Raw genomic sequence first — 26,242 nt, 5'->3', positions numbered from 1 at the left:
GGGCTGTTTTACTCTGTGTTTGGAGGTTCTGAGGATGAGGGACGCTACTTGGTCAAGGATGCTTCTGAGAGTGTCGCTGTAGTGATGATCAGCCAGATCAGGACAGGAAAAAGAGGAGATTGGGTACAGGGATGATTTTAGGGAGTCTGAAAGTGTTTGAGGGTTAATGGCTTGTAGATTTCTGAATGTGTGATTGGTAGAAGTGTGCTGGGGTGGGCGAGGATTTGTGAGTGTGAAAGAGAGAATGTTGTGGTCAGAGAGGGGAAGCGGTGAGTTATTTAGGTAGGAGATTTAACAGAGCCGGACAAAGACCAGGTCAAAGGTGTTATTGTCTTTGTGTGTCTCAGAGGTTGAGAGCTGTGAGAGGCCAAGAGAACTGGTTAGTGATAGAAGCTGGGATGCAGATGTGGAAGTGGGGCTGTTAATAGGGATGTTGAAGTCTCCCATGATTAGGGTTGGTAGTTCTGAGGACATGAAGTACGGCAGCCAGGCTAAGAAGTGGTCAAGGAAGTGGGTGGGTGAGCCTGGGGGCCAGGATATGACTGCTACTATGAGGGAAAGGGGACAGAAGCGCCTCATGGTGTGGACCTCAAAAGAAGGGATTGCGAGTGATGGAACTGGGGGGATGACCTGGAAAGTGCATTGTGGGGACAGGAGTATGCCGACTCCACCACCAGGTCTGTTTATGGGTCTCGGGGAATGGGTGAATTGTAAGCCACCATGGGAAATGGCAGCAGGGGAGACAGTGTCAGAATCCTGAATCCAGGTTTGAGTGAGGGCCAAAAGATTACTTTTATTGTGGACAGTTAAGTAAGTTGAAGATGAAATGATCTCTTAAAGGCCTAAAGATAAAGATGATATATTTCCTTTATATGTTAGTTTGAGCACCTTTGGAGATTTGGGAGCTCAGATAACTTTAAACAAGGCTCCAGACCTTAATTAACCTGTTAGAGTTATGTCTTGACCAGTATCATCTTTAGGAAAGGCCAGGTGATCCAAATTTCCCAGCTTTATAAAAACCCAGCCTCCTCTAAACTTGTGCCAAAAAACAGCAGCCATGGGTTCTTTTATGTAGCTGCCTAATGAAAATGGTGTAGGCCCACAAAGCAGGAGAATGCTATAAAAAGATAGCAAAGCTATGGAAGAGTCATCAGAAGGAAACCTCTTCTGCATCTTTATTATAAGATTCAGCTTCAGAAGTATGGAAAAGGACATCTGAACAAGCCTGATTCACTTTGGATACAAGTCCTGTGGAATAATGAGGTTAAAATATAACTCTTTGACCACAATGATCAAATTTATGTGTGGAAAAAAAGGGCACAGAATTTTATGAAAAAAACATCTCGACAATCATTAAGCATGGAAGTGGATCAATCATGCTTTGGGGTTGTGTTGCAGCCAATGGCACAGGGAACATTTCACGGGTAGAGGGAAGTATACATTCTATGAAATTTCAAAAAAATCTTGATGCAATCATAACACCATCTGTAAAAAAAGCTGAAGTTGATAAGAGGATTGCTTCTGCAAATGGATAATGATCCACAAGTCAATTTCCACAATAAACTACCTAAAAAGATACAAGCTGAAGGTTTTACAATGACCCTCACAGTCCCCTGATCTGAACATCATTGAAAATCTGTGGCTATGTCATGATCTGAAGTGATCTGACAGTTTTAAATTGCACTGGGTGAACTTTTTTTACTTTGGAAAGTTCCAAGGTGTCTTGACTGTCCCCGGTGGTGGTGAGTGGTATTGCACTTTAGGGTTTTTTGCACTTAATTATGGATCAGGTGTGACACCCTATAAAGGTGTGCTCAGGGTGTTCACTCACTGCCTGTGATATTGTGAGAGTGTGTTCACTGTTTTTGGAGAGCCTGGAGGAAGGATGGAGCTGGTGAGGAGTCCTGCGCAGCTTAGCCAGGGGGGATGTGTTTCTGCTATGGTGTCTGGACGAAGGGCTGGCATGGCGTGGTGGAGTCGCAGTGATGGTGTCAGCGGGAAGTGTCTGCATGGGCTGGTGGAGTGGCGACTATGGAGAGTGGCACTCACCATGTGGGACTTGGCCGCTGAGCTGGACTCAAGCATGCTTGACTTCGTGGCAGAAGCTGAACACTTCCTTGGGACTCTGGTACTAAGCAGCTGCAACTGGTGTCGGACTCTGCTCCAAGGCTGCACTAAGGTGAAGGATCCTGTTATGGTGATGGATCCAGGTGGAGGAGAAGATGCACTCAGGTGGAGGGCTCTGTTGCTAGGAGCGCACGCAACAGAGCAAAGCTAAGTGGTGTTTCCCCTGTATTGTCTCTTTCCTCATGTGTGTTATTAGTGCAGTGGTGGGATTAGTCTCCGCACCGACCCATTCCCTAGTGAGGGTTTAGGGTCAGGGTGAACAAGGGCGTTAAGGTACGCGTGCGGCGACAGGTGCGGAGCCTGTTTAGGGAATGTAAGGAGTGCAGGGACACTGGCTCAGGGGCGCTTAGGAGGTCTCCATGTCCCCCATTCCCTATCACAGGGCCCACCATTGTTAAAGTTACCCAGGTTCCCCCTTTATTATTTGATTTATTGTATAACGTGTAATACCTAAATTCGCCAGGTGGAGGCGGCGTATCCACCTGCACGTTTTATTATTTAAATGCGCCCCACTGGAGGCGGTGTTTCCAGGGTCACGTGTGTTATGGGTCCGCCTTGCGGTATCATCTGCGTCCTGACACACGTGACCATGATAGGCTATACCTCAAAATAATGCATGAAAGGCAACCCAGGAATCTTACAGAACTGGAAGAATATTCCATGGAAGAATAAATGAAAATCCCTCAAACAAGAATTGAAAGTGATTTAGTGGAATTGCTACCTGGAAATATTATCTGTTTTCAGCCTCAAGCAAAAGTGCAACATTATCCCTCTTTAAAAATTGCATTCCCACCTGTCATTACCATCACATATCTGTCATGCTGTGACTGTATGTAAATAGGGAAAGTGGCCCTGCACTGTCCCTAGGGCTGGGACCCTTGCTATTCCTGCTCCCAAAGGTACTTCTACAGATGAGAAGGTTTGGGCCACCAGCCTTACTGTTCTCCTGTTATACCCTAAGCTGTCCCCTTCCCCTCCCCAAGGAAGCCTGGGCAAGAAATGCTAGTGTATAAACACGTAAGACAAACGCGGATAACAAAAAGCAACTAACATTCAAAACCCTCACCAAAGGTCGAGAGGTATATAGAGAGGGGTAGGAATGTACAAACCTAATAGGAATAAGACAGAATACACCCAAAAACTGCAGCAACAACGATCTCCAACTCAGCACACTGACTCTAAGGAGCTAGGAAGTAAAACTTTGACTGGCAATGAACAGAGCGTCTGGCCAGATTTTATTGTGAGAGGAAATGACAAGGTCTAGAACAGCTGTGAGACGGAGCTGCAAGTTTCTAACCAGCATAGAAAAGGTCATTAACCTCTTCAGCGCCAAAGGAAACAAAATCCATTTAATATTGAACACAAATACACAGGCTAAATGTGATTCGTAATACATAGTACAGTAATCTTCTAACTCCAGATCTCCCAGGAGGACGTGACCCACTCGTGACAATATCCAAATAAAACATTATAGGGGGTGCTCTAGGTAAGGCCACATTCTCACATCCCTGTTTAATGTCTGAATGCTATCCTATTTTTTTTTTATCAGAGACCACACAGACCCATTAAGGACCTGCTTTGAGTCTCACACAGGCTCAGACTGGCCCACAGGGTAACAAATGAGTTCCCTGGGTGCCCCACCACCATGCTGCATGAGTACTTAATGCAGTATTTACAGACAAAGACAGCATCTCATAATTTAACAAACTATCCAGGGTTTTTTTTATATATATATATATATATATTTATACAGTCATATGTAAAAGTTTGGGCACCCCTATTAATGTTAACCTTTTTTCTTAATAGCAATTTTGGTTTTTGCAACAGCTATTTCAGTTTCATATATCTAATAACTGATGGACTCAGTTATATTTCTGGATTCAAATGAGGTTTATTGTACTAACAGAAAATGTGCAATCTGCATTTAAACAAAATTTGACCGGTGCAAAAGTATGGGCACCCTTATCATTTTCTTGATTTGAACACACCTAACTACTTTTTACTGACTTCCTGAAGCACTAAATTGGTTTTGTAACCTCATTGAGCTTTGAACTTCATAGCCAGGTGTATAAATCATGAGAAAAGGTATTTAAAGTGGCCACTTGCAAGTAGTTCTCCTATTAGATTCTCCTATGAAGAGTGGCATCATGGGCTCCTCAAAACAACTCTCAAATGATCTGAAAACAAAGATTAATCAACATAGCTTTTCAGGGGAAGGATACAAAAAGTTGTCTCAGAGATTCAACCTGTGAGTTTCCACTGTGAGGAACATAGTAAGGAAATGGAAGAACACAGGTACAGTTCTTGTTAAGCCCAGAAGTGGCAGGCCAAGAAAAATATCAGAAAGACAGAGAAGAAGAATGGTGAGAACAGTCAAGGACAATCCACAGACCACCTCCAAAGACCTGCAGCATCATCTTGCTGCAGATGGTGTCACTGTGCATCGGTCAACAATACAGCGCACTTTGCACAAGGAGAAGCTGTATGGGAGAGTGATGCGAAAGAAGCCGTTTCTGCAAGCACGCCACAAACAGAGTCGCCTGAGGTATGCAAAAGCACATTAGAACAAGCCAGTTACATTTTGGAAGAAGGTCCTGTGAACTGATGAAACAAAGATTGAGTTGTTTGGTCATACAAAAAGGCGTTATGCATGCGCTGTATTGTTGACCGATGCACAGTGACACCATCTGCAGCAAGATGATGCTGCAGGTCTTTGGAGGTGGTCTGTGGATTGTCCTTGACTGTTCTCACCATTCTTCTTCTCTGCCTTTCTGATATTTTTCTTGGCCTGCCACTTCTGGGCTTAACAAGAACTGTACCTGTGTTCTTCCATTTCCTAACTATGTTCCTCACAGTGGAAACTGACAGGTTAAATCTCTGAGACAAAATTTTGTATCCTTCCCCTGAAAAGCTATGTTGAATAATCTTTGTTTTCAGATCATTTGAGAGTTGTTTTGAGGAGCCCATGATGCCACTCTTCATAGGAGAATCAAATAGTAGAACTACTTGCAAGTGGCCACTTTAAATACCTTTTCTCATGATTTGATACACCTGGCTATGAAGTTCAAAGCTCAATGAGGTTACAAAACCAATTTAGTGCTTCAGGAAGTCAGTAAAAAGTAGTTAGGAGTGTTCAAATCAAGAAAATGATAAGGGTGCCCATACTTTTGCACCGGTCAAATTTTGTTTAAATGCAGATTGCACATTTTCTGTTAGTACAATAAACCTCATTTGAATCCAGAAATATAACTGAGTCCATCAGTTATTAGATATATGAAACTGAAATAGCTGTTGCAAAAACCAAAATTGTTATAAAGAAAAATGGTTAACATTAATAGGGGTGCCCAAACTTTTACATATGACTGTATATATATATATCTATCTCATATTTTTTGGGTTATAAGACACACTTTTTTTCCCCAAAATTAGGGGGGAAAGTGGGGGTGCATCTTATAATTCCAATATACCTTACCGGCTGTGGTGAAGCGGGGTCCCAAGGTCACTGCTGGTGAAGGCAAGACTGGGGTGATGCTGCGGGCCGCATCCTGGGAGGTCTCCATCTGCGCATGCGCCACCCCCAGCGGTCATTTTCCCAGAGTCCACCGCAATGTAAATCATGGAAGACCAGGGACTCTGTCTTTCACAAAATGTTGGCAGAGCCCCCACACCACCGAGCACCCGTAGCGTCACATCACTGATCACTCGCAGCTTCGCACATCCGTTCCAAACTACTCCTCCATCCAGCCTGGGGTTCACAGCATCATCCTTCTCCTGCCTCCACCAGCAGCGACCCTGGGACCCCACTCCACTGCAGTCAATTCCCCCGGTAAGCAATAAGACGCACGGATTAGAAGAAGCACCACCATTTTACTAAAAAGTTTTTTTTCCTATTTTTTTGCCCCAAAATTTGGTGTGCATCTTATAATCCAGTGTGTGTTCTAAACTGCAAATTACGATATATATAGTCACATTTGTATACAAGGGTCAGCTATTACTGTGTACAACTGAACTGGAGTTCCCCAACATCAGGTTTCTGGTGGGTCCTTGGCATCCCAGTCGTCAACAGATTTCACGGATATGATACTAGAATATGTGATTTTGATGGATGTGTGAAAAATTGATGAAATCTTTGGATTATTTTCCCTTTTTTTAAAAAATCAGGCAGCCCACGGACATTTCCCATAGATGTGTGAATATAACCTAAGTCATATTTTTTGGCATATTTATCCATAGGTCATAAGACTTAAATAAAAAACAAGAAAAGAAAAATACTAGTACATAATACGAAAAGCCACCAGAAACACGTACAAAAATAAGACATTTTAAAGGCTTGAAAAAGAAGAAAACAGCACTAATGAACTGGGGGTCACTTGTGACTCATCTGAATTATTGAATGTTGTTAAATACTTTTGTTCACTTTGCTATGGACGCAGTGTGCTCAATAACTGTATTACCTCAGGATTTGTATCTCCTTATTCCTCCTTGCAGTGTGAGAGAGCCCTGCAGGATTTGTTCTGCAGTGAAATAGTTGATGACTTTCTTTTAAATGCTGTGATCACCGGTATCGTTATTATTCCAGGCAGCTCTGCTAAAAGCAATTTCTTCATTTCTTCTTATGTATGTTTACTGTTAACCGCAGAATAAGAATTTTTCCTAATCACTTCTGATTTCCAACAAAAGGACCTTCAGGCATGCTGTATGAGACTTGACATTTGCATCATCCGCCGCTTCTTCTGACATTGTTACACCAGTGAGATGAAGGTCTTTGGTATTAAATAATGATTCAGTGTTAATCAGTAATATAAATAGGTTGAACTCTTCTGGAATTCATGGTCATTGTAATTCTTCACACATTGCTCCTACTCTATTGTCAATAATTTTACCATTGAAGTGAAGTAGCATTGTCTCAAGGGTGAAATAGTAGAAACCTTTTATGAGGAACAGTACAAAATTAATAAGAAAAGTTTCACATGACTAATTGGAAGCTTTATTTGGAATTATAGGAATTAATTGTTAAGTGTTTTTTTTTCTCCAAAATTTGGGGTACCGGTACTATAATTTCTTTATGAAAGAAATGTATTATTTATGCAAATGTAACAATTAAAGTAATTTTGTCATATTGTTTGAAAAAGACATACAATTTTTGGAGTATATTTTCTGCCTAATATCTCTGGAGGAATTTTCACTACCATGTATTACATGATCATACCTTGTTTTCAGTGGGAATAATATAGTATAACTATGGTACGACCATAATCACACAGTTTCACTGGGCATAGGGTTATATTGCACATCGCTGAAGAAAAATGTGTAAATGCCACCACCCTGTCCAGGTGATAACAGATCACAGGAAGTAGCTATCATTATTTGGAAGGAAAGGTGTTGTGAGTGGCGGAAGGCACTAAAAAAAATAAATAACTAAAGTACCTTCGCCACTCGGGGTCCACCGTGCGGCAGATGGCAAAACCGCGCTAAGGGAGGCAGTGCACTACAGCGGTAGTGTGCGCAGGGTTCTAAATCACCCAAGTGCAAAAGAGGCAGTCTCTGTTATGGGACACAGAGCTGCACAGCAAAATAATAAAGAAAAGGTAACGCTGAGCCTGTTAAACGCACAGGGACACAGCGGCACACGTACGGTAGCCGAGCACAGGAGTAGTTAAAGTGGCACTACAACCAAACGGACTTACCGTGAATGAGCGTGTGCACGGCGTCGCAACTGCGAACGCCACAGAAGTCTGCAACCGCAATAACGCAAGCGCGATGCAGGACGCTTTGCTGCTCAGATGGCTGAAGCTTGAGCGCGCTGGCGCTAGCGCTGCTACTGGCTGACCCAATCACTCACACACTCATAATAACCGAGGGAAGGGGTTTCATAATAAGTCATACACCAGACCAAGCATCCATCAGCCAACATACAGCAGCAAGTATCAGAAAATACTAGCGCATGGCATAACGGCCATGCGCACTTTTTATAGTGAACGGGACCTTCCAGAAATCTCCAGAGACCTGAGCTGAACCAATGGAATCAGGAGCAGGACCTGAGCACCTGACTCCTGAACTCCAATGGGAGCTCATTCCAGGAGCATGCTCACAAGCTGGCAGAAAGGACTTAGCCTCTGGAGATGAATATGAGGATCTGGATCTCTGCATTAGTATGGCAGGACACAGATTCCTAAAAAAGGGCTGTGTTCTGTACTATTGAGCTCATTCGTTAATGGGGTTAATCACTCTCAGGAAAGTGGGCCCCAAAGTGTGGGAAGTACATAAAATAAAAAATTCAGAAGGTGATCACTTTTCCTTTAAATCTGTATGTCAATTGATTTTTTAACAGGTAAGTTAAAGCAAGCCTTCACCTTGGGACTGTATAGTAGTTTTATCTCTTTGTATTTAACTACATAATATATTACTGTTAAGTGTCTTATCCTTTTTAGGTATATTGGATAGTCGTACTGGTTATACCTGAAGTAAAATCTTACTGTTATTTTTGTATATTAATCTGTTCCGCACTATTACAATATAAAAACATTGCTGTTAATTTTTATGAAAAATTTAATAAAGTTATTTTGAAAATGGGACTGTATAGTTATTTTATACAGCCATCATACCTAGTAATTTCCAAAAACGACCACAACCATTTTCCATATTGCCAAAGAATACATCAGCGAGAGAAGGCTCACATATACTCGGGAAGTGCTGTGTGGGCTTCCCATAATGCCTTACAACTATCACATCACATGGTATAGCACAGCCAATCAAAAGTGACTATCATACCTAATAGAAAAGATGAGGCATGGAATACATCAGCCATTTTTGGGTGAATCTGGATAGTGAGAGGACTTCATAGCTTAGCAATAGGGACAAAGAGAGAAAGCCGTGAAAGGTTAAAGAGCTTTAGAGGGATTGAATACAGTTCTAGGAGACCTCAGAGTGTCATACTTGTCTTTTCAAGGCAATTTGAGTACTTGTGATTTGCGGCAAATCGATTCACCACAAATTGAAATTTTAAAAAATAAATTGTTGAAGTTTGTGAATTTCAAAATATTCACTCATCATATACAGTACTCAATATAAATGAGTACACCCTCTTTAAAAAGTAAGATTTTAATCCCTTTCCAACATTGGGCATAACAGTATGCCGATGTTGGACTCCCTTCCTTTGAAGTGGGCTCCGACGCTGAGCCCACATATTTTCCGGTACATGTCAGCTGTTTTGATCGATCCACCCGTGGCTGTTAACCCATTAAATGCTGATGTCAATCTCTGACAGTGGCATTTAACTCGCGCTTCCGGCAAGCGCGACAGAAATCGTGATTGTGGGTCGCCAATGGGTTGGCATGACAATCAGAGGTCTCCAGCAGAACTCTATGGTTGTCACTGCTGGATTGCTATGAGCGACGCCAGTGGTTGGCACTTATCGCAAGTGAGCAATTCTACCTAGAGGCGATCACTATTGAAGCCGGAAGTAAAAAAAAAATATTTTTAAAAATTTTTAAAAAATTAAAAAGTTCAAATCACCCCCCATTCGCCCCAATAATAAAAAATCAAACATACACATATTTGTTATCGCCGTGTTCAGAATCACCCAATCTATCAATATAAAAAAAGAATTAACCCGATCACTAAACGGCGCAATGAGAAAAAAGTCAAAACGCCAGAATTACATTTTTTAGTAGCCGCAACATTGCATGAAAATGCAATAACGAGCGATCAAAAGATGGTATCTACACCAAAATGGTATGAATAAAAAGTCAGCTCAGCTTGCAAAAAATAAGCCCTCACCTAACCACAAATCACGAAAAATGGAGACGCTACAGATCTTGGAAAATGGTGCCTTTTTTTTTTACCAAATTTTGGAAAAATTTTTACCACTTAAATAAAAAAGAACCTAGACATATTGGGTGTCTATGAACTCGTGATGACCTGGAGAATCATAACGGTAGGTCAGTTTTAGCATTTAGTGAACTTGAAATTTTTTTCCCATTTTCCAGTACACAATATGTTAAAACCAATGGTGTCATTCAAAAGTAGAACTTGTCCTGCAAAAAACAAGCCCTCATATGGCAATATTGACTGAAAAAAAAGTTATGGCTCTGGGAAGAAGGAAAGCAAAAAACAAAAACGCAAAAATGAAAATACCTCCGGGGTTAAGGGGTTAATAGATATATCACTGAACACAACAATTTCCAAAAATTTGACAGGACTGAGTTTTATAGTCAACGTTTCTTAACCCATAACATGAAAGTAGGGTTAATAATATCACTTTCATTACAAAATCTTCAGTTTTATTCAAATTAATTGTTGCAAAAGTGAATACACTACATATCAAAAACTATCACATCTGGTATTTTGTATGACCTCCATGATTTTTAAGGACAGCACCAAGTCTAAGCATGGAATGAAATGATGCTCAACTTGTCTCCTCAGAATTCCCCAAAGGTGTTGAATTGGAGTCAGATCAGGAGCCACCAAATCACTTTCTGTTCTTCAGAAATGCAACTGATGTGTGTTTTAGATCATTCTCATGATGGAAAAGAGCATGTCTATCAAAAAACTTAGTGCAGCAGATGAAGGATACATCATGCTTTCCTTTTGAAATCAAAGGATGTTCAGCAATGTCATCAGCTCATAACTGGTAGCAATCAGTGGGCCAAGGTACCACGATATACCATTTGGAGAAGTCTGGCAAGAAGTGATCGTCATGAAAGAATTGCATCCATAAACCAAACCTTCAACGTGGAAACAAGGTCCAGCGACTCAACTGCACACAAAACATATGAACTGGGATGCAGAAAAATATCAGCAAGTGTTCAGGACTGCTGAGTCAAAAAGGGAAATATTTAACTCTAAGGCCACATTCACAAGCTGAGTGTTTGGTGAGATTTTTTTTACCTCAGTATGTGTAAGCTAAAATCAAGAGTGGAAGAATCAGAGGAAAAGTACAATAGAAACGTGTCACCACTTCTGAATTTTTTCACCCACAGTGATTCTTGGTGCAGGCTCCTTCCAAGCTTAGAGCTACATTTCAGCAAAAAAAAAAAATTGGGAATTTGATCAGGAGTAATGGTGTCCTCAATGCTGAGAAATTCAGGCAAATACTTATCAGTCATGTGATAACATCAGGGTGACATGATCACAAATATAAAGCCAATGAATGTAATTAAGAACTATCTTCAGCATCGAGAAGAAAATGGAAGTGATGATATGGTCCCACAGAGCCTTGATCATTGGGTCTGACTGAGAAAAAAGGAAAAGACATGAAGAGAAAAAAGGATTTGCTAACGCTTACATCCACAGAAGTTGTTATTTATCCAGGATGTTGGGAACCATCTGCCTGCCAAGATCCTTCGAAAGCTGTGTATAAGTGTGAAATGAAAGAAGAAAAACTGAAGCACTCACCAATAGAGCTGAAAAACTGTGCGTCTTTATTTCACATGAATTCCATCAGCAGATATGTAGACATGCAGGATGTTAGAGGAATGCTAGGGGGGGAGGTGCCGGACAACGGCCGTTTCGCGATTACTCGCTTCTGTGTATAAGTGTACCTAGAAGAATTGATACTTTTATGCTATTTTGAAGGCAACAGGCATTCACACCACATTTTGACTTGACTTAGATTTCTCTTTTGTTCATTCACTTTGCATATTGTTAATTTATAAAAATAAACTTTTAACAATTCTATATTAGATATTATTATTACTCTGCAGCATTATCTTCACACCTGCCTAAAACTTTTTCACAGTGCTGTATATATATATATATATATACATATATATATATATTTATGAATTTTCTGCAGTGCAGAAATTAAGAAATGTAACCCACGTAGTTATTTAATTTTTTCAGTGAATGTTGACATTGCCCAGAGTAATATAAATGCATTTTGGACTATTACATCTCCGTTTGACACATTGGAATCTTCTCTTATCCTGTAACATACATTAGAAACATATCAGCTGCAGATAACATTTGATACAATGGCTTGTATTTTTGTGTCTGCAGATCTTTCTCCTTGTGGTCTGGAATTTTGAGCTGTACATGATCCCATTGGCTATCTTGCTGTTATTGGCTTGGAACTATTTCTTAATCATATCAGGAAAAGATAACAGGTCACAGGATATGGTGAGTGATGCTTATCACATCTTCTTCAGAAAATGTAATCATGATCAATGTTTGTCTTGAATTGAACTAGAAATATATGCAGAAATTACAAAAAGATTGTGATGTAAAGTAAAGCCTTCAGTCTGTGGAATTTATCCAAATTGTGGTTTTACAAGAAGTCAGACAGTGTCCTATATTTTATTTATAATGCTTAGTGGAAAGCGGACCTTAGACATAAGACTAGCAATCATTGAAAAGGTCCAATCCCTCCATTACAATGCTTGACTCATCTAGTTATTTCAGAAGTGGAGATAATCATTATTCAGACACACCTGGTGCTGCTCACCTCATAGGAGCAAAAAGGAATCTGATTGGGACAGCATTCGTACTAGATTGTGCCACCCCAGGTTGTCATTAACTTAATCACATCCAATCATTAACATTTATGAACAAAAATCTAATCACTATGTTCAGTTTATTGGTAGTCACTGTAGATCTGATACTTTCCATTAATCACCGATGGCACTAATAGGGCCCAAAGTGAACATGGCATCCACTAGAGGTCTTAGAAAATAAAGTAACAGGCTTTTTTAATTGATGCCTACTTTCTCCACATTCAGAAAAGAGATAAAAGCTACTGTATAAGGATAGTTCATTCATGACCCCCTGGTGTTGATATGACATCAGTTGACATCACACAGTTATTTTACAATGTCATGTCAAACTATTTGATGACGTCACATTAGCGGGACAGAGAGAGGACTACGCGTCTAGGATAGGTAAACTAACTTCCTTCACCTATAGTTCGTACTACATATATATTAGCAATAAATCCAGAGGCAACTAAGACAACTAAATAGAAGAGGATGTACAGTTTCAAGCTAAACTCCACTCTACACTGATGAGGGGTAAATCAGTCCATCAGACCAAATAAAAATTATATCATCGAGGACCAGACCCGAACGCAGCACGCCCTGTGGGTAAAAGTGAATGTCTTCCCATCTACCCACATACAGGTTTGCTTAACTGCATGCGAATCTGGTCCCCATGGCAGTGTCCCATTGCTGGGTGTAGTAGATCATTTCATATTTAAAAGAATTATGAGTTAAAATAAACATCATACATTCATTAATAAAATCAACTTGTGAAATTGGAAATTTCCCTGATTTTTTAAGAAATACGTAGCTACCTCACTTCCCTTATTATATTGGATTAGAGTGTACAATGACATGATGTCCATGGTGCCCAAAATATAATGATTTTGCCATTTAATTTTATCTAAACATTGAAGTATATGTTTGCTGTCCTTCAGGTAAGCTGGAAGTTTTGGTACTAGATCTTGAAAAAAAACAATCAGTGTGTCAAGAGTGGGAGAAGAGGGTTGCATTGACAATCCAACAAAATGGGCAGCACTTTGAACACAATTTAAACGTGGTCATAAACTTGTAAATAACTTATGAACGAATAAAGTTATGTTAAAACCAAGCACACCATTGTTTTTCTATAGATCTATCTATCTATCTATAGATTTACCTATCTATCTATCTATCTATAGATCTACCTATCTATCTATATATCTATAGATTTATCTATCTGTCTATCTATCTCATTCCATCTATCTATCTCATTCCATCTATCTATACCATATCTATCTATCTATAGATAGTTAGATAGATAGATAGATAGATAGATAGATATGAGATAGATATGGGATAGAAAGATATGGTATAGGTGGATGAAATATATGGGATAGATAGATAGAAGGAATGAGATAGATAGATAGATAGATAGATATATCTATAGATAGATAGATATAGATATATCTATCTATCTATAGATATATCTATCTTGCTATTAAAATAGCGGCCCCCCCAAAAAAAATGATATGGGGTCCCCCTATAATTTATAGCCAGAAAGGCTATGTGGACAGCAGCGGGCTGATATTCATAGCCTAGAGAGGGTCCATCGATATTGGACCACCCCTCTGACTACAAACACCAGCTCTCAGCTGCCCCAAAAATGGTGCATCTTTAAGATGCGCCAATTCCGGCGCTTAGCCATGGCATATGGGGTAATAAGGGGTTAATGTCACCTTTGATTGTAAGGTGACATTAAGCCCGGTTAATAATGGAGAGGTGTCAATAAGACACATATCCATTATTAATCCTATAGTTAAAGGGTTAAAAAAGACACAGCCAGAAAAAAGTATTTTAATGAAATAATTCAGTACAGTTTTCCATATTTTTATTGCACGTCAAAATCCAAGCGAAGCCAACGATCACCTGGAAAAAAAATAAAATAGCAAACCAACACAAATACTTCCTGTCTGACGTAGTCCTTAATCACGAGTGTCCCACGACGAGTCCAGCTCTGCTACATCTGGATGCATGACGTCCAAATATAGCAGAGCTTGAAGATGACCACCGGAGATTTCCGGTGATCATCTACACTGTAGTTCTCACGGTCAGCTGACCGTGAGAACTAGCCTAGTGAATGGAGATAACCCCCGGTCACGTGGACGGCAGTTCTCGCGACAAGCTAAGTTATCGCGAGAACTGCAGTGGACATGGACTTCCTGCGGCGGGACAGGTAAGAACTGTTATGAATGAGTCACCGAAGGAGGCAAAAACAGAAATGCTAGCTAAGTCCAGAAAACCAGAGAAGTTGGCAGCTATCGGATTGCAGACCCCTGAACCTATCAACAACAACTAGCAGTAGCCGTGGGGGGTTCCTACAGTGCCCTAGACCCCTCGATCACAGCCGGAGAACTACATAGCCTAAAGACAGAAAGAGAAATCTAAACTGCCCCAGAGCAGACCCCAAAGCAATAGGCAGCCCCCAACATATAATGACGGTGAAGCAAGAAGAAAAAACACTAACACAGATAGAAAGAGCAAATGATAGGGCCCAAGCTAACTAGATAGGACAGGATAGAAAAGCTGCTGTCTGCAATCCACCAAAAACCCTATCAAAACAAGAGCCAATGGACTGACAGGGAAAAAGGCCCTGAAGACGCTAGGCTTCAAAAAGACTATGTCAGCACTCAGGTATTTTCTGAAGACAGAGCAAAAAGACACAAAGGAATTCAGCTCACCCCAGCAGGGAATGGCAGAATCCAGAACAGCAAGGCAAAATAAAACCAAAACACAAATGCAAAAAGCAAGGCAGAAAACTTAGCTTTTGAGAAGCAGGAATCAGACTGGTCTCCTAGAATCCCTCAGAGAAATCACCAGCGAGGCAGAAGGGCGTCGGCTGCCTTATATCCAGTCAGCAACTCCCGTCACCCAGTCATCCTCTACCAGCTCAGGTGTTTGGTAATCAGCCTCACTACCTTCCTTCACCAGAAGAGGGAGTTCATCAGACCTCAATGGTGAAGGGGAAAATGAACTCATAACAAAGAACTTTATTTTACTTAGTAAACATGCGTAGTAAGCTGCATTTACGCAGTTATTATGCATTTTACTTATTATTAGAGGCAGTTTTACCGCATTTAATGATTGTCTATAGGAAATTTACGATGTGGCGACGGAGCATCGTCGCATTGTAAACAGACATGCTGCGCACTGGAAAGACTCGCCGCATGTCCGTTTACGCAGGTCTGCCGCCTGCGCCTTTTAACACATAGTGGAGACGGGATTTCATGAAATCCCCTCCACTATGCTGCAACATCTGGACGCTGCGGGTTTGACGCTGCGGCTGTACGCAGCATCAAACACACATCGTTTACTGACCGTGGAAACATACCCTTACATTTTGCAGTTGATAGACCTGTATGAGCGGTTGTTTTTGCAGGTTGACCTGATGTTTTTTTTTGTTAATACTATTTTATGGTGGATATGGTGTTTAGATCATTTCTTATTGCGATTTTTGAGGTGTTGTGGCGATCAAAAAATGCATGCCATTTACCGATTGGGTTAACTAATTTGATATTTTTTTAGATCAGACTTTTATGGACGAGTTATAACATGTATTCTTTTAAGAACTTTTTTGGGGTGGGGAAAAGAGGATTCACATTTTTGTTTTACTCTGTACTGTATTTGTTAGTCCCCTTAATGTACTTGAACCTACAATCATCTGATCACTTGTACTATACTATATATACTATGTGCTGTATGAGTGTATTGCTGTATATAGCACAAATTACTCCAATGAACACCAGCCAGACCCCGGACATCAAGGCAGCTCATTAGCGCCCCCTGACATGTTACAGCCTTTAGGATAGTACACCTTACGGGACTGTAAGTGCCGCTGTCAGAGAATAACAGTGGCATTTAATAGGCTAACAGGTTAAGAGCTGCGGGTGGAGCGCCACTTGTGATGGGCCACTGGGGAGGCACCAGATGTTGCAGAAGTGCCAGCTGGGGCATGTAGTCCCACTGGCAGCAGATAATGATGTCAAGGTAGCTGAAATGGGTCTCTGGACCCCTTCAACACTTCATTCGTGTTGACAACAATTGTCAGTAGCAGGAGGTGGCACTTGTGGATGGTATATGACCCCCCCCGGGTCACTCCTATAGTGGTAGTGTCTGGGTGCAGGTTTTGGAGCGGCCGTGGTGTTTGTGCAATTTCAAGCTGCCAGACACACAAGTGAACTTGTAAACATAACAATTTTACTGAAAGAGGTAATGGGTTACAGTCTCTCTCTTGAAGGCAAAGTTCACAGTATATTGTGCATATGAAAGTGCTGATTCTCTCTTCAGGAGACAAGCAAGGATATGGCCTCTCAAGGCGGCCGGAGTAGAGTTCCCTTCATTTGCTATTAGATGAAGTGTTATGCGCAGTCCAAGAAATTTTACACTGATGGAGGGACCTTCACAGATTGGCTTTCCGTGGAAACACACCAAAGTGTGGAAGTATTCACGGTTTCGAGCTTACCGTTCCCTATCGCAGGGGTTAGGTTAAGCAAGGTCAGTGGCATGGCAGCCACGTGGATCTGTTCCTGGCTAGAAGCAAACAGGATAACCAGCAAGAGAGCACATTTGCAGCGTTATCTCTCCTGAGTAGAAGATTTCACTCCTTTGTGGAGGCGATTTTTTGGAGATAGATCTCCCCTCAGAGTGGAATCGCATGGAAAACGATGTTGGGAGCAGTAGTGTCTGCTTCCTCAGGCAACTTGAACTACCGAGAACTGGAAGTTACCTCAGGAAGTCTGAGAGTCCTAAGCTGGGAGACTCCTCCCAGCCGTTTCTATTGCATCTTGTTGTAAGGAGAATAATCACTTAACTTTCATATGCACATCAGCCAGTAGATGACAGCAAAGTACATTTATGAGTTGTCCGGATAAAATGCAATGTATTACATTTTCTAACTCACAGTGCCCAAAATAATTCTGACCCACTAGAACAAATCTACTGTCACACGACAGCAGAACAGGTACCGGGATACCACACACGCTACTCATAGCTGTTAGAGCCAGATGATGGCTGAATGACACAGCCATCATCTGCCTGGAGTGGAGCGGGTTCATCTCCTGAGTCCGATCCATTCATCCTCTGCCAACCAGCGCCATGTATGTACGATGATGGTCGTTAAGGTGTTAAAGGAGTTGTCTGGCCACAACATATTGATAACATATGTATGGGATAGATCTTCAATATGAGGTTGCTGGGGGTCTAACACCCAGCACACCCACTGATCAATTATTACAAGCTGCCCGGTACTGTAGATCAACTACTATTCCTATTCCACTAGAAAATAGCTCATCTGTACATTGTGACTGGAAAACTCAGTTAAAGAAATTCTTGTTACGGAGGAGAACATCTGTATATATTGTACCAATTATATAAAGGGAAAAAAGATCACATTTTTATTTTTGTCTAAATTGATAGTAAACTTATATAACTATTATAAATTAAATGCAAAGAGAGAAATATATATAATTTATATATATTTAATTTTATTTACATGCTCAGTGAATGTTTTATATTTTGCTTCAGAGACAGAAAGAACCTGCATTTCTACATCTCATATAAATAAGTGTTCTGCAGCTCTCAGCCAGGCTTGAACACATTTTTTAAGTCGATCCTCAGTCTAGGCACATATTTTAATTATTTGCAGTAGCATCATGATACAGCAAAGCAGCATTGTATAGTGCCAAAAATAGAGACATCTTAATATCTTTGCTGGCTGCTCAGTTTGCTAGCCACAGGCATAAAATGGATAACAGTCACAGATAGTTCTTGCTATGGTCTGATTGCAGCAGTGCTAGAGATTTTATTAGATATGAGCATATGGCAGAATGTTAGAGTAACTGTCCTTTCATTTACAGCAGTCTATGCTACTGTCTCTTCTCTCTGGGCTATACAATGACTCACTCATTTTTGCAAATATTGCAGATGACCTTATACATGTGATCCCACTGTAATGCTGCAGAATGAATTGTAAGCTGTCAGTAGTTTTGGCCGATATAAGATGCGGCCACTGCCTTTCAGGGCTTATCTACAGCATTCTATAATGCTGTAGATAAGCCCCCGATCCGACCTGAAAGATAAGAAAAATAAGTTTTATTATACTCACCCGGGAGGCGGTCCAGTCTCATGAGTGTCGCAGGTCCTGGAACGGCGCCTCCCATCTTCATGTGATGCCTCCCTCCTGCTTGCTTCATGGCTCCCTGGCATCGCGCCCCTGCGCAGGTGCACTTATCTGCCCTGTTGAGGGCAGAGCAAAGTACTGCAGTGCTCAGGCGCCGGGACATTTCAGAGAGGCCCAGTGCCTGCACACATCAGTCCTTTGCTCTGCCCTGAACAGGGCAGATAGGTATGCCTGCGCAGGAGCGTGATGCCAAGGAGCCTGTGAAGGAAGCAGGAGGGCGGCATTGCAAGAAGATGGGAGGCGCCGGATCCGGACCAGCGACACCTATCGGACCAGACTGCCCCCCAGGTGAGTATAATAATATTTATCTTATCTTTCAGGTCAGACTAGGGTTTATCTACAGCATTATAGAATACTGTAGATAAGCCCTGAAAGGCGGTGGCCACATCTTATATCAGTCAAACTTGATAACAGGTTCCCTTTAAATAATAAAACTGTTGTAGATTTGAAAGTATCTAATTGTCCTGAGTTGTAATATAAAATCGAACATATCTCTCAAAGTATTGCATGTCATTCCACTACTAATGGGGCTCACATATGGTGAAAACATTTACGTCGTCTCAGGTTCCAGGAGTGGGACCGCAATATCTGCTGTACATATTATTAATTTTCTGGTATATGCACTTATCTAGTCATTGGACATTTGTAAAAATAATCCACATCTCATCTTTTTTTTCTTTGAAGCATGTTAATTTATTTTCCTTCTTGAAAATGACCAATTAGGCATGGTGGTGTCAACACCAGATATTTTTAATTATGCTTGAAGAAAACCTTTTAATCAGTTTGTGCATGTTTAACTGGTCACATGATGGAATAGTGACTGCAGAGCTTAGTAAAAACATAGATTTTATTTTTTAATTTCCCCTCTCCCTTGCGGAAATCTCCTCATTGATCTTACTGCAGACTTGAGTGTGGTTTCAAAGTGCCAGGAGTAGAGCAGAGTTGAATGTCATTACATACACCTTTCATCTCACTGTAGCCAGAGGATATAGCTGAGCTGGCAGCACTGTGAAAGGACAGTTGCAGCTGCAGAGGTATTTGTAAGGAGACAAAGCTCAGCTCTACTGTACTGCCGCACCCCCAAACTGAATGCCGTCAGATGAAAGCTGACAAGTGTGTGCAATCACACTCTGCTCTACTCCCATTGTAATTACACATAGCTCTGCTGTGAGGAGATTAGACAGTCTGCCATTACATGTCTCACACTGAGAAACCTGCTCCATGTTATTGTGGGGGCATGTTTTTTTTCCCCTCAGTATGTTGCTGCCTACATATGATTGGTGGACCTCATGCAGGGGAATAAATACACCCTCCCAGAGACAAATTTCTGGTAACGCTCAGTTAAACTATAACATAAATCATAACTTTACACACTAATATCTCTGCAACAGGGAAAGAAAATAAAAAAACAAAAAGATGCCACTTTTCCATGATGTGCCCAATTATGTAAAAAACGCGTTAAGTGTTTATGAAAATAGAAAATATTTTATTAGCATTAAATGAACAGACTAATCAGATTTGAAAGACTATATAAAATGCAAGGACAGCAAAGTAAAAAATAGCGTATAAAATGCAGAAGGGTAGAGGAATAGCATTAAATGACAATTTAATACATTTTCAGAAATAGGGTTCAACTACATATTGAGATTAAAAGTAATAGGCCATGAGTATGAAATTACTGCCCAAGAAAGTTGTAAAGTATTAACACATGTATTGTACAATTATATTATTGTAATAAAGAATACAGCTCTGTAGTGACAATGATTAGATGAAGCATACAGACCCAATTGTACTGTAAGAATCACACTGTCCCTACGCCCTATACTCTGACGTGTGTTTCACATAGCTTTTTCAGGGATATTATACTTGTTATTGTAATGACTGCATGATTGTACTCCAACAACACACGTATTGTGACTTTACAATTTTGCTGGGAAGTAATATCTTTCTCACAGTCTACTACTTGTGAATGAAATTGTCTACTACTTATAAATGAAATGTATAGGTGAACTACATTTCTGAACTGTCATTCTATTCTGTATCTCTGCATTTTATATGCTATTTTTAATTTATTTTCCTTGTGCTTTTGTAGTTTTTTTAAAAATCTGATTGGATTGTCAATTCGATGCTTATAAAATATTTTCTATTATATAATGTATAGAGCTCTTTTTTGACTGAGCTGCTTTTAGTCTCTCCCGATCCATGTAAAATATATTTTTTATACCATTTGTTTTTTCCTTCTGCTATACAGGTCATATGAATTTTAAATGATGTACCTTTAAAGGGAGCGTCTGGGACTTTAACATTGATGTCCTAAAGATAGTCCATCAGTTTTAAAGTCCCGGACAACCTCTTTAAATTGATATCTCAGAGTTTGCTATAGTGGGATGATAATATAACTATATTTGCCACTTATATTTTAAAGTCTTAATGCTCAATTTTTGTCCTGGGGTCAAAAGAGCCCTTAATGTGCAACCATGAGTGTTGGACATATTCATATGGCGCATGCAGTATGCTGAACCACAAATAATACATGAAAAAAGAAAAATTGTAGTCAGCTCACCGTCCTCGTCTCACTCCAGGAGTCCGTCCGTCAGCCAGGGTCGCAGCTCGGCGGCCACTGGTTCTAGATGTCCACTGGTTGATCTGACTGCATATAACTGTGCTCTTTTATATCTTTTAAATATTTCCAATAAAACTGAAGTTTATATACAAGACCTCTGAAAGTGCAGCAGATTCTTCATTGCCGGGTCATATGCATTTTCTTGGACAAAGAATACATGGGTTCCTTTGTTTTTCCTTATTTATGGAGTCACTGTGGTTTCCTTCCTGTATTCAAAAATGCATTGGGTATTCCACAAAAAATATGAACAAACACAAGTGGTAGAAATGCAACGCTTTTCATATCACTTATTATCCTTCTTCATGGTACCTAGTGTCTTGTTCATATTTTTCTACACCTAGTGTTTTATTATTATTTTTGTGGAGGATGAAATAAAGCCATCTCATATCTTATTGGATCGCAGGAGCTGTATGTTCCTTCGTTTTCTCTTATTACACACAGACTGTGTGATCTGTGCCCTCGGTGGTAAGTCACCTGGACTTTACTTAATTTTAGGGCAACCCATGGGGTCCACTACTCCCAGGAAGGCCTCACTTCTTAAGCCTCAATCTAATCTTAGCTGAATATGTTGTGTAACCCTTTGACCATGTAGAGGGCCATATTTGATACCCCCCACAATATATTGAACAATGTAGATTTATGTCTCTTATATTCACATCATTAAAGGATTCTAATGGCCACTGTGGCCATCAAATATCCCCTCATGTAAGTAAAGGAATTATGGGCGTGAAGTTTTTTTGTTCATTTTTTTTCTACATTTCGCATCAGTGTGACAAACCACCACAAATGAGTGTGGTTTTATGTGACGTATTGGTTAAAAAAAAGGTTATTTTGCTGAACAGCAGTGTCTTATCCTCATTATTGTAGATCATAACCTCATAAGCAATTACCGTAAATATAATTCTGTTAAAGATAAAAAAAGAAAAACTCTTACCTAAAATCTCAATCAAATGAGTGAGTCTAATGATATCTGGCAACCAGATCCCCCCTTGGTACATAGAAAGGTATCTATCTTTTTACTACACTAGAAAAAATGTGACCATGCGGCAGCATCACAAATCTGGAGTCTCATACACGGAATAATTTTCATAAATCAGAAGTGAAACATGAAAATGTCAACTTAATCAAGCATTTAAATTTTATTAATCAGGCCTAATTTTTATGAGTGCAAATAATCGCTGAAGCTGGACAAATTTGTTCTAGACTGCATAAGAAACATAATTTTAATATTTAATGGGCTGATGAATTTAAATGGAGAATTATCTTTATGAAACATGGTCCTTATAATTCGCCATTAAATGAGAAATGAAAAAATCAACATAAATCTTACATAAAGGTTGCTTAACTAAGTGTTGGCACCATAAATATTACAAGTGTATTAGCCACTAATTTAGCCATCACACTGCAGACTACATAAAGGGAAAAGGGAGGATATGTATTTTAATTTTATCGTATTACATGTAGATCTGCCAGAAAACTTATAGACAAGACTATTGCAAAAAAGTTATCCTGCATTCTAGATATTAATAATGGGGAAACCTGTACAACTTGTATGCAGGGTAAAACGGGGGGTGGTGCTCGTAACCAATCAACTCAGTGATGTCATTTATCAGTATTTCTTAGGTTCCCCTCACACTATTATTATGGCTTCCATAACAGCTATGATAGATCACAGTAACTCATGATGGACCCCATAGACTTACAGTCAGGGTTGTTTTTTGATGAAAAAGCTCTGATGGAACTACAGTCATGGACAAATTGTTGGCACACTTGAAATTGTTCCAGAAAATGAAGTATTTCTCCCAGTAAATTATTGCAATTACACATGTTTTTTTATACACATGTTTATTTTCTTAGTGTATATTGGAACAATACAAAAAAACAGGAATAACATTGGACATAATGTCACATTAAACCCCTAAAATTTGCCAGACAAAATCGTTGGCACCTTTTATAAAATGTGGTAAACAACTTTGTATCAAGTATGTGATGCTTGTTCAGACTCACCTGTGGCAAGTAACAAGTGTGAGCAATATGAAAATCACACCTGAAACCAGATAAAAAGGGAAGAAATTGACTCAATCTTTGCATTGTGTGTCTGTGTGTGCCACATTAGGCATGGAGAGTAGAAAGAGAAGAGAACTGTCTGTGGACTTGAGAATCAAAATTGTTGAAAAATATCAATAATCTCAAGGTTACAAGTCCATCTCCAGAAATCTTTATGTTCCTTTGTCCATACTGCACAACATAATCAAGAAGTTTTCAAACCATGTGTGATGGATTGCACAGGAGAAGGGGGTGTTGACTTCGCTCACCTCGGGGGAGGGGAGAGAAGGACCCAGCAGCGATCAGCTCTCTGGCACCACCAATTGCCCCAGGTCAGTCAGGGAACTGCACTGAGGGCAAATAGTCACCAGAAAGGCTTCCCTTATAGGTACGAGTCATTGAGGCGCTCCCAGTGAGGGGGATATACATCACCAGTCAAGGCTGGGGATATATATAAACCTCCTGGCCATCACTGTCAGGGCTCCTCAATAACACAGTACCCTATGCTTCAGCCAGTTCTTCGTTTGAAATAAGCCCCGTCCGACAGCAAGCTTATATCAGGTCAGAAACCAACCTGGGTAGCATATAATAACCAACGGTGCGTGCGGACGTGGGGATTGGCGTATCGAGATTAAAGAGCAGCTCAAGATTAATTTTATATTTAATCACCGAAAAGATGCACTAGAAATATACAGGTATATGTTTACAAGAACAATATGCAGGTATACAGTCAAAAGTGTAGTACAAGGATAGGGTATAGATAGGTTGCAATTACCATCTTATGTAGCATGTGACCACAGGGAGGCGCTGATGGATCACAGGTCCAAATCTTAGTTACGTGGTTTTGCTGGCTGCATCAGCTAACGGACCCTCCTGCCAGTAGAAAAACTAAGTCCAAAATGAGGGGCTTCGTTATACCTCCTAGGCTGGTCCCTCCCACACTCTTCGCCCACCCCTGGGCTTGTGCAGCTTCTCTCCTCCCATATCTAAGAGTATGATTTTTCTGTCCAGAACCATGGAGACTCCTAACTTTCCACCCGAAGCTCTGAATGGACCGTCAGTGGTGCTGCTGGATTCTGCTGGATTTTATCTGCGCATAGAGACTAAATATGCCTACTGTATGTAATTCCTGGTAGCTATGCTTTGTAACTCCATAACGTAGAGTGTTACAGGTGACTGCCAGGCATGGGCGTGTGGGGGAAGGAATGCCGGTTCTGATTATGTGCTTGGCTAGTCTCGGATATTGCGTTCTGTTATTATAGGTCATTTTCCAGATTCAATACCTCAGAGCCTTGCTGTGAACTTTAGTGCCTAAGTTAGACAAAAGGAATCTAGTTTGGCTGTGCTTGCACTAGAACTCACACCCTTGTGCTAATTGCTAGTTACCAAGCTTCAAAGAGCTTGTTCCTGGAGTTGTTAATTTAAGAAAAACATTGCATTTCTTTTTGTGGCATTGGGGAATGCATGCCAAGGGAGGGGGCTGAGTGGTCTGAAGCAAGTATTTTGGAGCCAAACTTTATCTTGATGGGGAATTCCATAAGAAATCAAAATGATATCATTTTCCCATCTCTCACACCATGGCACTGTAGCTAATTTCTCTGGACTTGGACAGCAAAGAAAAATTGATGAAAGCACGGTTATTATTTGACTGTATCTATAATGTCTTGCTGTCACCAATATTGCTTGTAGAGATTAACGGTAGCTCACTATTGACAGCCCATCACCATGGTTGCAGCCATTAATCTGTGGTTGAATTTACATAAGTATTGTTTTGGCCAAGCCAAGAAATGCATTGGGGAATTTGAAAGTTGAGTATAAAATTGGAACTAAACTTTTTCATTTTTCTTGTAAAGAAAAAGCAAGTCGGCACTGCCAATACTACTGCCAATGTGAGACTGTCATGTCCATACTGCTCGTGGAGGCTGAACCCCGAGATCTCGGGTGCTGGTGCAGAAAACACAATGTATGAATCCAATGAGAGGAAAGAATAGCATAGCACTCACCAATCCAGGTGAAAAAGTCCGCTTTATTTAGCAATCCACATTAAAACTTCATGACCGGGAGGCTGGAGGGAGGAGTGAGCAATGTCTGACGACGGCCGTTTCGTGCTTACTAGCACTTCGACGGGTCAGGATTGCTAAATAAAGCGGACTTTTTCACCTGGATCGGTGAGTGCTATGCTATTCTTTCCTCTCATTTTTTCATTTTTCTGAATGCAAATCTGTATGAGGGCTTGTTTTTTTTACGTCTCGAGCTATAGTTTTTGAAATAATTTTTCTATCAGTTTTATAAAGCAGGATGAAGAAAAACAGCAATTCTGACATAGTTTTAATTTTTTTTTACGTCCCTCACCATATAATAATATATAAATAATAATTTAGTTTTATAGCACAAGTCATTATAAACGCAATAATACTAAATATGTGCTGCTTTTGTGGGGTTTGCTTTTTTTTTCTTACAAGCAAACCATTTTTTTCTTATTAAAATTGGGTTTGTATATTTTGTTTTACACGTAAAACATTTTTTTTACAATACCTACTAATTCCACAAGGGGACTTGAATCCTTTGATACTTTGGTCGCATTGATATTACAGTGTACTACTTATGCAGTGCCGTACATTATCTTGCCTGTCAGTGTTTGATAGGTAGCCTATTAGACCCCACCACTGGAAAAATCTGACAGGCTGAAGTATATGGCAGACATGGAGGCAATTCTAAGGCCTTTATGTTGGCGTAGGAACAGTCAGCACTGAGTGA

At 40.3% G+C, this 26,242-nt stretch overlaps 1 protein-coding gene across 5 annotated transcripts in view; it reads left to right on the top strand.

The window, feature by feature from the left end:
* Positions 1-26,242, top strand: part of MCTP1 (multiple C2 and transmembrane domain containing 1) — a 1,234,258-nt gene that overhangs the window by 1,046,732 nt on the left and 161,284 nt on the right. For all 5 annotated transcript variants that reach the window (XM_073589970.1, XM_073590053.1, XM_073589912.1 and 2 more), the window contains one exon: positions 12,127-12,246. In XM_073589970.1, coding sequence (XP_073446071.1) covers positions 12,127-12,246 — 120 coding nt within the window. The remainder of the gene's footprint in view (positions 1-12,126; positions 12,247-26,242) is intronic.

This window comes from Dendrobates tinctorius, unplaced genomic scaffold (assembly GCF_039654945.1).
Source record: "Dendrobates tinctorius isolate UK_male_01 unplaced genomic scaffold, ASM3965494v1 ptg000003l, whole genome shotgun sequence".
NCBI classification, from domain to species: Eukaryota; Metazoa; Chordata; class Amphibia; order Anura; family Dendrobatidae; genus Dendrobates; species Dendrobates tinctorius.
Note: the sequence above shows the minus strand (reverse complement) of the source record. Positions and strands in the feature narration are given on the sequence as shown.